The sequence below is a fragment of the Microcaecilia unicolor genome, chromosome 4 (genome assembly GCF_901765095.1).
Source record: "Microcaecilia unicolor chromosome 4, aMicUni1.1, whole genome shotgun sequence".
Lineage (NCBI taxonomy): Eukaryota > Metazoa > Chordata > Amphibia > Gymnophiona > Siphonopidae > Microcaecilia > Microcaecilia unicolor.
In genome coordinates this window covers 217,644,380-217,660,208 of record NC_044034.1, presented here as the reverse complement: position 1 = coordinate 217,660,208, position 15,829 = coordinate 217,644,380, and the positions used below count along the sequence as shown (strand labels likewise).

At 42.6% G+C, this 15,829-nt stretch overlaps 1 protein-coding gene across 1 annotated transcript in view; it reads right to left on the bottom strand.

The window, feature by feature from the left end:
• TOLLIP (toll interacting protein) overlaps positions 1-15,829 on the bottom strand; it is a 213,427-nt gene that overhangs the window by 56,704 nt on the left and 140,894 nt on the right. Inside the window, 3 exon segments of the mRNA XM_030201244.1 lie at positions 12,790-12,819; positions 12,822-12,848; positions 12,851-12,878. Of these exon segments, the coding sequence (XP_030057104.1) occupies positions 12,790-12,819; positions 12,822-12,848; positions 12,851-12,878 (85 nt within the window).

The following is a 15,829-nucleotide window of genomic DNA, read 5'->3' as shown; positions in this document are numbered from 1 at the left end:
TTGTTCCCCATTTCATCATGCTATACTCCACTGGTGGAGGTATATAGATGATATTTTCATGCTCTGGAGGGGTACAGAGTCAGACCTCCAGCGGTTCATGCGCTGGTTGAACAGCTGCCATCAGGACATTCAGTTCACTGAACAACATTCATACAACTGCATACATTATTTAGATGTTGAGATTAACATCGTTTCCAACAAATTTGTCACCAAAGTGTTTAAGAAAAGCACTGATCGCAACACATTTCTTCACAACACCAGCTGCCACCCTACACATCTTAAAAACAGTCTCCCCTTCTCTCAAATGTTAAGGTTAAGACGTATTTGTACTGATCCGTCCATGTTCAAAATCCAAGCAGAAGAATTAATGTCTAATTTGTTGAAGAGGGGCTATTCTAAGTCTGTCCTTAAAAAGGCATACCGCAGAGCCAAGTGCAATGACAGAGATTTACTCTTGAGAAGCACATCTAAACACCAAACAGATGACAATCATCTCACCATGGTCATGCATTATACCGAGCACAGTCCCCACCTTGCAAATCTGATCAAAAATAGATGGGACATTACGAGATCAATGAGCACATTTGAAAATACCAATTTACGCATTGCGTTTGCCAGAACGAACAACATTAAAGAAATCATCAGCCCAGCAGACGCAAGCCGTTTCATTGCTCACAAGAAACAAGTCCTAGGACATCATAAATGCGGACATTGTCAGATATGCCATATCACTGTACAGACAAAGCAATTCGTCAATCCTAAAACCAATAAAATTTACAAGTTATTGCAATTTACAAATTGTTCTTCTGATCATGTTATATATTCTCTTTGTTGTCCTTGCAATAAGACCTACATCGGCATGACAACGAGACCATTAAAAGTCAGGATCATGGAACACAGATCCAACATTCGCAGATCCGCTGTCAAAGAACCTATTGTGCAACACTGCATTTCTTTAAATCACAAATTTGAAGATTTACGTTGCTCAGTCCTAGATCAAGTGGGAAAACATCATAGAGGAGGTAATCGGAAATTGACTTTATTAAGAAGGGAGGCAAGGTGGATCTTTGAACTTGACACCCTGGAACCTAACGGGCTAAACAACGCCATTGATTGGCACCACTTTTACTAACGCCCGATACGTAACGTGCATGACAGTACTTTAGTCAGCTGACTGTACGTGGACGCCAAGGCGCCATCTTGAAGTATTGTAGACGTCTGGCTAAACGGGTTCCCGTAGAACGGACAGTGATGAGTGCCTGGTCTTAACACACTATAAAGCTAAGTGTTCCTTTTTGATATGCTGATGTGTAAAAAACATTTAGAGAAAAAATATTTAAAAAAATATATTGAAAGAAAATCCTTTTGTGTATTTACAAATCAATTTGAGGCGATAAAAACTTTATGAGCCCTGTTTTTCAAATGGAGTTTTTTTGCCCAGTGATTGAACTGTAGCGTGTGTTATAAGTTGATACAAGCTCTAACCACGCTCTAAACCCATTGGCAATCTGGCCTACGGTTTCTGAGGGCTTTTCTCCATTTTTTAACAAATAAGCACCAATTTGTTAATTTTGCTAGAGCGGTTTTTTGGTACTGGGGTGGGGATCTCAGACAGGAGAGGGAGAGGGGAGAAGGGTACTGGGGTGGGGATCTCAGAGGGGAGAAGGGGACTGGGGTGGGGGTGTTCAGAGGGGAAAAGGGGAGGGGAGAAGGGGACTGGGGTGGGGATCTCAGAGGGGAGAAGGGGAGGAGAGAAGGGGACTGGGGTGGGGGTCTCAGACAGGGGAGGGGAGAAGGGGACTGGAACTGGGGGCTAAAAAATGTGCCAGAGAGAGAGAGAGAGAGAGGGGACAGATCCTAGATGGAAGGGGGAGCGAGAGGGAGGGCAGACCCTGGATGGATGGGAGAGGGAGGGCAAATGGTGGATTGAAGGGGCAGAGAGAAAGGGCAGGCAGTGGATGGAAGGGATGGCAGAGAGAGAGAGAGAGAGAGAGAGAGAGAGAGTGAAGACAGATGCTGGATGGAAGGAAGACGGTGAAAAGAAGATGAGGAAAGCAGAAACCAGAGACAACAAACTGTAAATAAAATATATATTTTTATTTTTTTTGCTTTAGGATAAAGTATTGTAGATGTGTTAAATGTTTATAATAGAACATGTAAATAAGGTAATCTTTTTATTGGACTAATTTAATACATTTTGACTAACTTTCGGAGAACAAAACCCCCTTCCTCAGGTCAGGATAGGATACTGTAACAGCACTATACTGTACTGACCCGAGGACGGAGGTTTTGGCCTCTGAAAGCTAAATGTATTAGTCCAATAAAATGGTATTATTTTACTTTCTATATTTGTTTTATTTGTTAATTTGTAAAGTGGTGAATGGAACTTGTTAGTTTTTTTCAAATTTACATCTGCTGTCTTTATATTTTGCACAGTACTAGGGGACAGTTTCTGTTTCTGTGGTGTTGCATTGTATGCAGAGTCTGGCATTGGGGGTTCAGTTTAATTTTTGTCTAAATAGAAAGTTTATGATTACTTATTCTATAGTGGATTAGGGTGTATCTGTGTTTGTGAAAAAGACATGGCTTTCAGTTGGCATTGACTGTGCAGGATCTACGATCTGTACTATTCTGTCTGGTTTCGTTTTACAATAGGTGAATTGATGTTCTAGTGCTCACTGTAGTGTTTAAGATGCTTTCCTTTTCCTTGTGTGACTCGTAGAAATGACTGCTTATGGTATGGTAGAATTGCTCTATAGGTCCTGAGTGTTTTGTATTCTCGGCATGCCTAGTACTGGATTTGGGGGGGGGGTGTTAAAAAATGACCGGCCCCGGGTGTCAACTACCCTAGGTACGCCACTGGAGCATCTACAAATCCTGCGCATGCACAGCAAAGACTTTTAGCAATTAACAAAAAGCCTGGAAATAAATACATTCATCTGAGTCATGCAAATGACCAGTGAACCTGTTCAGTACCAAAGTTGTTGATCAAGACCAATCTGTGAGCATTATTTACAACAAATCCAGTCCTCAAGAAGAACAAATAGCAGAGATATTTTGAGGTGCAAATGAAAGGTAATAACAGAGAATGGCCTACTGAATGAACCTATCTAATGGGCAGATGATTAAAAGCCCCATGCTGTTCCAAACAGCGCTCTAAAAATAGCACTGGAACAGTGCGGGGCTTTACCGCCACTATGATCAGAGATAACTGTATGCAAATTTAAGGAATTTCTCCCACACTTGACAATCCTCCCGCACTTGTTTGACAGATCTGGGCTGTCAAAAGCACAGACCTGTGAAACACTGGGGCTGGAGGTCCATGGGACCACCAGACCCCAACTACCCCAACCCGAGCCAAGCAAAAAGGGGATGGAGGTCCAGCGGACCTTCAGTCCCCCCGACCCAAGTTCGGGGGGGCTGGAGACCCGGGGTGGGTGTCCAGTCCCCCTAACCCCCCCACCACAAGGATGCACTGGGCAGGGCTGGGCGGTGCCGATGGAAGAGGAGGGAGGCCACCTCCTCCTCCAACTGAAGGTAGGGGGGTGGGGAAGGGCCGCTAGACCACCAGGTGGGGGGGATTGACCCGTGGCCAACTAGGCCACCAGGGACATCTGAGGGAATGTTGGGGGGGGTTAGGGGGCTTGAGACCCACCGGATCTCGACCCCCCAAACTTGGGGGATTCGGAGGGACCGGACCTCCAGCCCCCTTGTCACTGAGGGGGGGGGGGGGGGGGGTTGGGGTGCCTGCCGGGGAAGGGGGGCGGCTGCTGCATTGGGGAGAATTGGAACCTGCTGGCATGCAAATGCATGCTGGACAGAGCTCAAAATTCTTCCGTAATGGTCTGCCAACCCTAATGCCAGCACCGAGCTGGCGCAGGGTTTGCCGCAGCCAGCGAGCCAATCTTTAGCATGCTGGTCGCTGATCATTGGGGATAAATTGGTTTAGCATGCATTTGCATGCTACTTGCGCTAAGAGCCCTGTTTTGCATGCATTTGCATGCTAGTTGCATTCAGAACCCACGAGCACATTGTTTCACAAGCTCGGGGGCTCTGATCATGGGACAGTAGCGAACACAGGCACTAGTATGGCACTAACACCCTCTAGCACCTGTGTTTGCTTCTGATTATCGGCCCAAAAGTTATTTATTTAAGCTGAAAGGTTGGCCAAGTATTGCAGTCTCAGGCACTACTGCTCCTTCGCTTGCTTACACTGACATTTAATGATTTTAGATTTCAAACATTAAAACATCTTTCCCACTGGCCTCATTTATCTAGTTTATATTTCTGCTATGCTTTTTCAATGAAGAAGTATTTCCACATGTGGGAAATAGTGATACCATCAATGAAATACAGTATGCTTCCATTTAAAAATCATGTCCTAAAAAAGCAGTACTTTATTTTTCATTTTCTCATCCTGCTGCCTTCCAACTTTAAACATGTCCAAGATGTGCCTGACAGGTTTCCAGATCACTGAGCTCATAAGTCAGCTTCATAAATTTGTGCCCTATTTTCAGCCGAAAATTCATCTAATTTAGGAGCTTAAAAATTATACTCATAACTTTAGGCCTACCATTCATTTGCATGGATTTATGAGACTAATTTATGCAGCTAGTACTGAAAATCAGTGCTAAGTTCTTAACTTTCTTCCCCACCCTAAATCCACCCCTACTGCCATCCAATTTTTATGCTCCTAAATTTAACAGTTCAATGAAAAAATGATTAAAAGCCTTAGTAAATTTTCAGAGGCCAAATTTATGAGCATAACTCTCAAAGTTAGAAACATAAATCCTCTGAATAGTGGGCCCAATGGTGCCATCACAGGGGGAGGGGGGACAACATGGCATTTTCCTTGCTAACTGGATTAAATACTGAAGCATTATATAAATTTGTGAAATAAATATGTAGATAGAAAGAAAGAACAGTATTCTCAATTGATGGTATGATTTTGTTGCTATTTGTATTTATTTATTTATTTATTACATTTGTATCCCACATTATCCCACCTCTTTGCAGGCTCAATGTGGCTTACAATACATCATGGGTACCGGAAATAGAAGTGAATATACATTAGGTTTACAGAAGGTTTGTGTTACATGGTGGTGAATTATATAATGGTGTTAAAACAAAAGACATTATAAGACAGTATTAGAAGTTCAAAAGATTATACAGTTACACATGTTGATCTTTGTGATATATCTTGTCGAAGAGATAGGTTTTTAATAGTTTGCGAAAATTGGTCAGTTCATAGACCGTTTTCAAGTTGCGTGGCAGCGCATTCCAGAGCTGTGTGCTCGTAAAGGAAAAGGTAGATGCATGCATTGATTTGTATTTCAAACCCTTACACTTGGGAGGATGAAGAATGAGGGGTGTACGGGAAGATTTTTTTGCGTTCCTGGGTGGTAGTTCTATTAGATCTGACATGTAGGCTGGGGCGTTACCATGGATGATTTTATGGACTAAAGTGCAAAGTTTGAACGTGATGCTTTCTTTTAGTGGGAGCCAGTGTAGTTTTTCTCCTAAGGGTTTCGCGCTTTCGTATTTTGGTGTGCCGAATATTAGTCTGGCTGCTGTATTCTGAGCTGTCTGGAGTTTTTTTTGAGTATTTGCTCTTTACAGCCAGCGTAGAGTGAGTTACAATAGTCCAGATGACTGAGTACCAGTGATTGTACCAGATTGCGGAAGACAATCCTTGGAAAAAATGGTCTAACTCTTTTTAGTTTCCACATTGAATGAAACATCTTTTTGGTTATGTTATTTGCATGGTTCTCAAGTGTTAGATGTCGATCAATGGCGACTCCGAGGATTTTTAGGGTGTCCGAAACTGGTAGATTTAGTTTAGGTGTGTTGATGGAGGTAAATTTATTCTTATTGTATTGCGAGGTGAGTACCAGGCATTGGGTTTTCTCAGCATTGAGTTTCAGCTGAAATGCATCTGCCCAGGAATTCATAATATGTAGGCTTTGCTTGATTTCATTGGAGATTTCCCTTAAATCTTCATGGAATTTCTTTGCATAAAATACATGGTACATAATTATGCAGGTAACAGCCCCTCATTTAGGCTCCTTTCCCCTTCTTTCAGGTTCATGTTTAGTATATTGTGACATCCCCACATAATGCCCTGCACAGAAAGAGAAAGCAGCCAGCAAAAAGCGTGCAAAGACTTTAGTGCACCAGGGGTGAGGAAAAGTCACTTGAAAACACTTACCCAGAGCAAAGTATTCCAACCCTGAGGAGGAGGAGGAAGACAGGGAAAAGACACAGCATTAATCTCCTGCACACTGGCGTAGGACCACGGATATTTCCTCCCCAGCATCACCTGGGCTAGGAAGATAGTCAAGCACTTTCAAGCGACCATCAGCGCCAAACCCCAGCTCAGTGTTCTGCGTCAGAACCTCAGAATAACTACTACTCCCAGGACTTGTTAGTAGAGGGCTTGTGCACCAGTGCAGAACAGCAAGCATTACAAAAGAAAGACACTTCAAGGGCCACCAAAACTGAAACATACCTGGATACATAAAAGACAGTTTTACTATTAAAAGAACTGGGTATATGGAGTGCCCCGTTTTCTCTGTAAACTCCAGCAGCTCAAAAGTATAATCTGATAGAATCCCCCGGCAGAGGCAGCTGTGAAGAACTTGAGGAAAAGGAGTATAGACAATCCTTTTAAAACCAAAGTACTTACCTGACACAAGTATGCACATGTTCTCTAGTGATATGGCCCCTGCCAAAGGTCCTTAAATCTAGGAATTCCTGTGCAGATAACCGTAAAATGGGGTTTGAAGGGAAACCTTATGCAGAATCAACAACTGAAGGGCTTATTTCCAAAATCTGCTAAGTCCATATTTGTTGCATTGGACTTAGCAGATTTTGGAAATAAGCCCTATATATTTCAATAAATAAAAAAAAACAAACGAAAAAAAACCTCTCCTCATGTCCCTATGGCAAACGGGGAGAGAGGTCTTGTATTCTGTAAACAGCTTTCATTTGCGTTATTTTCTAAACTTTAATATCCTGCTCTGTAATCCCCTAAATACACAGCTGCAGTTAAAGTTACCACAGACAAATTATTTCCTACTGGATGTATGATGTCAATTATAATAAAAATGAACAATGTAGACCAAACATATGCAGTACAGGTGAAATTATGTATCACATTCTCAAGAGTCAGGAAAATGGCAAGGGGAAATCTTGAGAGATCCAATACCTACCTAAGCCTAGAAACACATGAATGAGAGACAACAGGAACTTTATAACTCCTGCAATTAACTAAAATGGGTTTTCGATTCAAGAGGCAATAAGAAGATTTCTCTGTGGAAACAGAAGCTAAATACAACATTTTGTAATGACACAGTAAGTATCGTTTATGTACTGCATGTTCCCTTCATGTTGTTCTAATAAAATGAAGATTTTGTAGGTGCAGAGACTGTCTAGAGAGCCAACAAAGGGATGTATATGAACTTTGGAGACCTCGGAAAGAGTGAAGTTACTCACTTGTAGCAGGTGTTCTCCAAGGACAGCAGGCCAAGTATTCTCACAGCTGGGTGATGTCATCCGACACAGACCGGTGCAGACACTGACTTGCGAGATTAATGTAGAATTTTCTAGCAGCATCCCACCACGCTTGCACTGGTGCTTTCCCACCTGACGCTCGGGTTCCTCAGTCATGTAAAACAGCTAAAAAAATACAACTCCAAGGGAAGGTGGGAGGATATGTGAGAATAATTGGCCTGCTATCCTCAAAGAACATCTGCTACAGGTGAGTAACTTCGTTTTCTCCAAGGACAAGCAAGCAAGTTATATTCTCACAGCTGAGAATCCCTAGCTGTCAAGCTCACAGAAAACAATGCTAGGATAATAGGGACTCAAAATGTCAAGGCCTCAAAGTTAATTAACCTGAAACTATTTACATAGTAATTGTGAAGGTGTAGCCTAGAACCAAAGAAAACTGGGACTAGGGGGGAGGAGTTAGATTGTAGACAAATTCTTCAGGACTGACGCTCAAGGTAGTAATGAGATGTGAATGTGTGGACAGATGACAACGTTAATGCTTTACAAATCTCACCTATGGAGGCTGATCTCAAGTAGGCTACCGATATAACTGTGGCTCTGACATTATGAGCCTTGATGTGACTTTCTAGAGTCAGCCCAGCCTGGGCATATGCAAAGGAGATGGAATCAGCTAGCCAATTACAAATCATGCATTTGCCGATAGCTACCCTCATCCTGTTTGGGTCAAAAGAAACAAAAAGTTAGATGGACTGTCTATGGGCTTTAGTCCATTCCAGAGAGAAGGGCTAAGGCTCGCTTGCAATCTAAGGTATGCAGTACACTTTCTCCAGGATAGGCATGTGGTTTTGGGAAAAATGTTGGCAGAACAATTGACTGATTAAGATGGCACTCCAACACTACCATAGGAAGGAACTTAGGGTGCATGCGGAGAACTACTCTATGGTGGTGAAACTTAGTGTAAGGTGGATCCGCTACTAGGGCCTGAAACTCACTGACTCTGCAAGCTGAAGTGATCGCCACCAAAAATACAATGTTCCAGGTCAAATACTTCAGATAACAGGAATCAAGTGGCTCAAAAGGAGCTTGCATCAGCTGGGTAAGGATAACATTGAGATCCCATGATAGTTGGAGGTTTGACAGGGGACTTTGTCAATAGCAAACCTCTCATGAAGCGAACTAGCGGCTGTACAGAGATGAGCTTACCTCTTACACTGGGGTAAACCCTTAAACAGTTGGTTTTCAAACCAGACTGAGAGATGCAGGAGATATTCAAACAGTTTTTGTGTAGGGTAAGTGAGGGGATCTAAGGTCTTGCCCTCACCCCAAATGGCAAACCTCCTTCACTTAAATGAGTAACACATCTTAGCAGATTCTTTCCTGGGAAAATCTAAGGAATCGAATTCTATACTCAACATCCAAGCCGTAGGGGCCAGGGATTGGAGGCTGGGATGCAGAAGGGATCCCTCTTTCTGCATGATCAGGGTCGGAAAACATTCCAATCGCAACGGATCTTCAGAGGACAACTCCAGAAGAAGAGGAAACCAGATATGCCTCTGCCAATAAGGGGCAATTAGGATCATAGTTTCCTGGTCATGCTTGAGTTTCAGCAAAGTTATCTCTATGAGAGGTATTGGAGGATATGCATATAATACTTCCCCCACCACCCAATTTAGGAGAAAGGCATCCAACGCTAATCTGCCATGTATAAGCCTGGAACAGAACTGGGAGACTTTGTTGTTGAGATGAGTGGCAAAAGATCCACCGAGGTGATGCCCCCAATGCAACTCCCAACGTCAATGCAGATACTGATGCTGAAGTTTCGGACACAGCTCCAAAACTTTTTTTTCCCTTTGAGCCTGTCTGGCCAGCTGGGTTCTTTTCTTCATACGAAGGCAAGAATGCAGCTGGAAGGGGTATGGTCAGGCCCCAAACACTGAAGACTTCAAGAATGAATGTCTTTGCCAGAGATAGTCCTATTGCACCAGCTACAGCGCTTAAAGCCACTAGGAACCTTAGATGACATGTAAGGGAAAACAGCCATGGACAAATCAAATGGCTCAATGGTGACTAAAAAAGGTACATGAACCAGAGGGATGAATACCCAAATGGCGCTCAGGCCTAAGAGGGCCCATTGAGTGCACCAAAAATAAAGGAAACCTAAAAGTGGGGAAAAATAACTAAAACTATAAGGGAAGGGAAAGGAACCTTTCTGGAGAAAGAAAAACAAGAAGCCAGGGCAAATAAAATCCCAAAGGGAAGGCACAAAAATCTAAAAAATATGCTCACACACCAGACGCTGTGAGAAGAATGGGACAATTGCATTGTTTCCTCACTGCGGATTAAGAGAGACTGATGAGCCCGCACTCTCGTGGCGGGTGGGGACACAATGCATTCTCTTAAAGTTCTAGTGGCTTATTTAAGCTCTGAATCAGGCAATGTTGATGACGTCACCCACATGTGAGAATATGGCCTGCTTGTCCTCAGAGAATTCCTTTTACATCTGTGTGATATCAAAGGTTTATGTACTACCTTCTCTCTTTTGGCAGTCGTTTAAAAAGGTCTCGCCACCTAAAATGACACCAGAATCTTTGCTGGCCAAAGGTGTGCAGAATGATGCTCTTTACACAATAACAGACTCTACCAATAGCACATACTTAGATTTCTTCATCACAAATCTTTGTATAACACATTGATAATAAATGGATTCTCCCTTTCTTTAAATCTTTGCATTTCCTGCACTTTTTATGACTGAAGCAGCAGGTATGATGAATAGATATCACACATACTAAGCAAGCTATGAAATGAGATTTGTGGTGAGCAAACAACACCTACTAGCAGAAGAGCCCTATCTCTTTAATCAAGCACTGTCTTCATAGCCTATCCTGTAAAGAGTTCTATCAGAGCACTATGGGGGTGAGAGGGGAAAGGTTTATACTACAGCCAACACAGATTCTGAAACAGAATTGCCCACATACTAATTGGTCAGTTAGAAATTTGACTGACAAAATGGCTGAAGACATAGTCAATGAGGGATTTAAACTGATCTCACTGCTGGTAGAATTAATACTGCTGACTGCTTCCCCAAGCTCACAGTTTCCACAAGTCTTACCCCACATGAGAAGTATCAGGACTGATACTCTGTTCCACGCTCTCCAGTAAACCTCTTTCCTTCTCCTTTCTTTTTTTCTTTTCTTTTTTTAAGTTGTTGTGCTGGAAAAGGACAGCTCCACAGGAAACAGGGGAGAGTTGAAAGGAGGGAGAAAATAAATTTGCAGGGAACCAAAGACAGGGATCTGAAGACCTCCAGATATGACTCTGTAGACTCAAGTCATCCACAAAGCTCAACCAGGAACAAGTTGACTAACTGGACCAGGAGCAAATCACTCAGAACCAGAGGCTGAAAACTGCATCCATCCACCTGCTGGAGATAGAAAATACTGAGAAGCTGGACTGGATGCTAATACAGACATGTCTCAGCTCAGTTTTAAAGTTCTCTATCTCCACCTACTGGTTGATGGATACAACTATTCCACAGGTTCTGGAATAGTGGGCAGCTACGTAATGGAATCTGTTTTTGAAGACCATCAAGACCTGAAACCACTGTGCGATACAGCTCCCAGGAGCAAAAAGCCTCACTGCTGGCAGCTTGGAGCCCTTCCTGGGCAAATTACAGGCTCCGAAAAACATCAGCCCTATCAGTCCTAGATATCAGCCTTGGCCTTGCTATTTTCCAATCAAAAAAGACAAATAAACCTATCTGAGAGTAGAAAGCCCTGGAACTCACCTGGACCAGCAGTTGGCAGGATTTCAAAATTCAAAATCTATCAGTGCACATGGCGACTGCTGTGATCTTTGAAGACATTTTTATTATAGACATTTCTTAATTATAAAGAAAGGGGCAATAACAGAACTGATAAAATTACAATTTGCCACACAGCAATTGAATGTCCTCATGGCTTACATCAGCCAGATCACAGCAATTAAATGCACTCAATCAGGTCACACACCTGTTTCTCTTCTCCTGAGGCCTCTCCATTCTGCTCTGTTCAAAAGGCTTAACTTCCTGTCTACGTGGAGCAACTCCCTCCTGGCCAGGCAGCCTAACTTTCCCACAATGCACTGGCTCTGCTACAGTAGCTCTACAGTTCAGCCTCTAACCCAGGAGGTCTAGCGCCACCTGCTGCAAGGTGGGTAAATTGCAACTCCTAGGGACATCTGCACTGTGTCTCTCACTGCCTCACACCTTCATATTCCCATTTTACCAATACTAACCGAGTACCTATAAGTTTCTATCTTAGGATATTGATACCTGCCAGAACTCTCAGAAGTCCTGTCATATTTGGCAAATTATTCCACCACTGTAACAAGCTGCAGGGGAAGGTGAGAATCTGGTAGATTTTTTTGCCACATTAACATGACCACCACAGCTTCATGACAATACTGTGAGCTGCATTTAGAGAAGGGTTAACTACTGCAGTGCCTCATAGCCTTTTCAATCCTACATTAACAAAACGACGGGCAGCACATCACATGGAGCAGGTAGTATGGACACAACAGAGAACTTGCATGGCCAAAAGAAAAGCTAGGGGAGTCCTGAAAGCCACACCTAGGCTGGAAGGATTCAAAGCAGAAGGCTCAGCAGAGTGAAGGGAAGAGAGAGGAGGAGAGGTTGTGTACTGTGTGTGTGCGCTGCACAACATAGGGCTTGCCTATCCATTCCGTGTATGCTGCCTGTTAATTATCACACCTCAGGGCTTATACTGCTACTAGGAAAGAAAGGTTTCTAGGATTACACATGAACTCAGAAGAAGGTCTCTGCACACTGAAGAATCACCACTAGTGTGTCTTGAGCAGAAATTGATCCTGGGGAACTGGGTTCAATTCCCACTGTAGCTCCTTGTGACTCTGAGCAAGTCACTTAACCCTCCATTGTACAAATAAATACCTGTATATACTATGCAAACCGCTTTGAATGTAGCCACAGAAAGGCAGTATATCGAGTCCCATTTCCATTAGGTGCTGGTCTGGACATAAGTATCAGGTAGTGGTATACAAGTTCCATGGCAGATCTGATCAGGGTCTGAAGGAACACTGGTTGTGAAACACTATTCCACTCTGTGATTCTGGGGCAATACCCACCTATTCTTCCAGGATAATGGATTCCACACCCTAAAGCCTGCTTGCCATTATTTCTCTCATTGTATTTAAGGCCTAGGCGACCCTATATGCAGGCAGATCTTCAAGAGAAGAAAAAGAGTAGGAAGAGATGTTACATACCAGTAACAGGCACATATCCAACACCTGCGGGTAGATTGTAGGCATCAGGACCACGGGCTGGGCGCCATCATCATAGATGCTGGGAGAGACTGTTGGGATTAAAGATGGATAAAGAAAATCATACAAGGAGAAAGAACCTGGATACACAGGAACAACTTTTTTTTAAGAAAAAGCTGAGTTCTGAAATGTAGGCTCCGATGTTAGATGCCTAAATTTGCCCATATTTTCAATCAAACACATAAGCTTAAGATTCTGATGAAAATTCATTAAATTTAGGAGCTTAAAAGTTATGCTCCCAAATTTTTGGGCTGCCAAACATTTGCCTAGATTTATGACCCTAATTTAGGTGTTTTATGCTGAAAACAGTGCTAATCTATTTTCCCCACCTAAATCCACCTGGCTGCCACCTACTTTTTAGTTCCTAAATTAAGGCGTAGTGAAATTTTGATGACAATTTAGGCACTCAGCCCTAGTAAATTTTCAGAGGCCAATTTAGGAGCCCCAATCCTTTGGGATATTGGCCTCTAATGACCCAGTTTATCAAGATATTTTCCCACAATCAAAGATCTTTCAAAAACCAAACCCTATCTCTCCAATTTTAAATTCTTTAGGCTACATGGACCCTCTTCATTTATGAGATCAGGCAGACCCAGCACCCAGAGGCCACCCTTCACAACCCCATCAGAATGCAGAAGACTGAAAAAATTCTGAAGCGCTTCAGAGTCTGCTCCATGTAGGTCACTGTAGACATACACTCAGCTGGTCTGAGCACCTTCACTTTGGAATCATGCGCATGATGTCAAAGCTCCCATATTTTATGCTTAGATGCCTAGCATAAGATGAGGATTCTTTATGTCTAGCCATCTAGCACCATTTATTCAGCATTCTCGTATCATTTGGCTTCGTACTGAACAAAAAACTGACTATACCAAGTTACAGCTACCACTTCTACAACAGTACCTCTAAAGTCTTTTTCCACAACTACTGGCATCTGCATGGCAATTTTAAAGGCTACACTTTAATATGGCAAATTGGTCTTTATATTCTGAATCATCGAAGTATACAGCAATATCACAAGATCCAGTGAATTCTGAATCATCAAAGTATACAGCAATATCACAAGATCCAGTGATCTCAACCACTTTTCACAGTTTAATAAATATAATGTAGGCCCTCAGCAGTTACACTATGGTTTTAAAGTTCACACACAACCAAAATAGTCATTGGTCCAAACCTCCCTCCATCCTAATTAAGTGCTTTTTTTCTTATAAGTAATAACTGTCAAATAGAAAAACTGTTACTCATCTCAAATGTTAGCTCTCAAATAAAATGTCGGCATAGGGGAACTTATCGTCCAACATGGCACATGTTTCACTAACAGCTTTTTCAAGGATGTCCCCTCATAACAGCCCTAGCTCATTTTGACGACACGTGTCATGTTGGATGATAAGTTCCCCTATGCCGACATTCTATCCAAGAGCCAACATTTCAGATGCATAGAAGTTTTTCTAGTGATAGTTTATATGAAAAAGAAAGCATTTAAGTAGGACGGAGGGGCGGTATGGACCAATGATGATTTTGATATGTAAATCATTGTGGTGAACTTTAAAACCACCATGTGTACTGCTGAGGTCCCTACATTATTTTTAAAACATGAAAAGTGGTTGAGATCACTGGATCTTGTGATATAATTTCATAGGCTAGCAGATAGAATTTGTGCTGGAAAAATGGATTTTGTGCTCAAACTGTTTCAGAAAAGAAGTCAAACAGTGGTAGGTGATACACATTTTAAAGACATTGGTAATTATGAGTGCTGTGTTCCCTTCAATAGATCAGGCCAGTTTGTTAAAGAAAAAGGACTAAGAATCACCAAAATGGATCAGACCAAAGTCCATCAAAACCAGTACCTGTTTCCAACAGCAGCCCGTCTAGGTCACAAGTACTTGGCAGGATCCTCCAAAGTAGAAGACTCCGTGCTGTTATCCCAAGGATAAGCAGCAGTTTCCTTGTCTACCTTATTAATAACTGCTTACTGACCTCATCTCCAGGAACCTGCCCAAACCTTTTTTAAACCCAGCTACACAAACTGCTCATACTGAATCCTCTGGCAATGAATTCCAGAGTTGAATTATGCATTTGATGTACACCACCTTCTCTCTCATGTATGCACAGCTCCTTAAGTGTTTATTCACACATCATGGCTTTCCTTAAGCAGTCACTTCTTTCTTGCCACCCTCCCGTACAAGTCATGTTTGTGAGCTAATTTTGAAATTGTTGAGCAGTCACAGACTTCTGTGCTTCTTTTAAAGTAAACTTAGGTCTCATAGTGACTGTCCTCAATAGTTTCTTTAACCCATTGCTACTGACTTTGGAGGGCAGCCTAAGGCAGGTGTGTTGGTGGGACCAAACTGTTGCCACTTTAAAGTCCAAAAGCTTGAAGTCTCACCCCGGGGTGAAGGATGGTCAACTTCTAGACACCTTGAATCTTCGGAGAGCAGACTCCATAACTACAGAAGCAAGAGGAAGCTATATCTAATCATGCCCCCAGACAGGTTCTACTTTGTATTTCGTCAACAACTTTTTCAGGATAGGTTTTACTGAAAAAGGAGTTTGACCAGATCCTGGCTTGCACACCCACTATTATTTCATGGATGGGCAAGCCAAAGGACTCTCTTTCAGAGCACCATGCAACTGTGGGACACCTGGGATCTGCGCTCCCAGTAAACAGTTCTGAGGAATGCTGGATATGAAATGCCCTCCTGAGATACCGGCATATCCTGAACATCCTGAATAGATGACGAACAGGGGAGAAGGGTCTGGGGTCACAAAGTTCTCCCTCGAACTATGAAACAGTCAGAAGACGATGAAGAAAGGGCATCTATGTTTTCCAACACCTGCACAGCCTCAGTCCCAGTTCCCATCAAAGAATGATCCAGAGAAGGCAAAGCTGTACACTTTGTTGTAAAAACTCCTGTCACAGTCTCTGAAAGACTGGATGAACTTTGAAGTCTAGACGGGGTAAACTTGAGCACTGTGACTC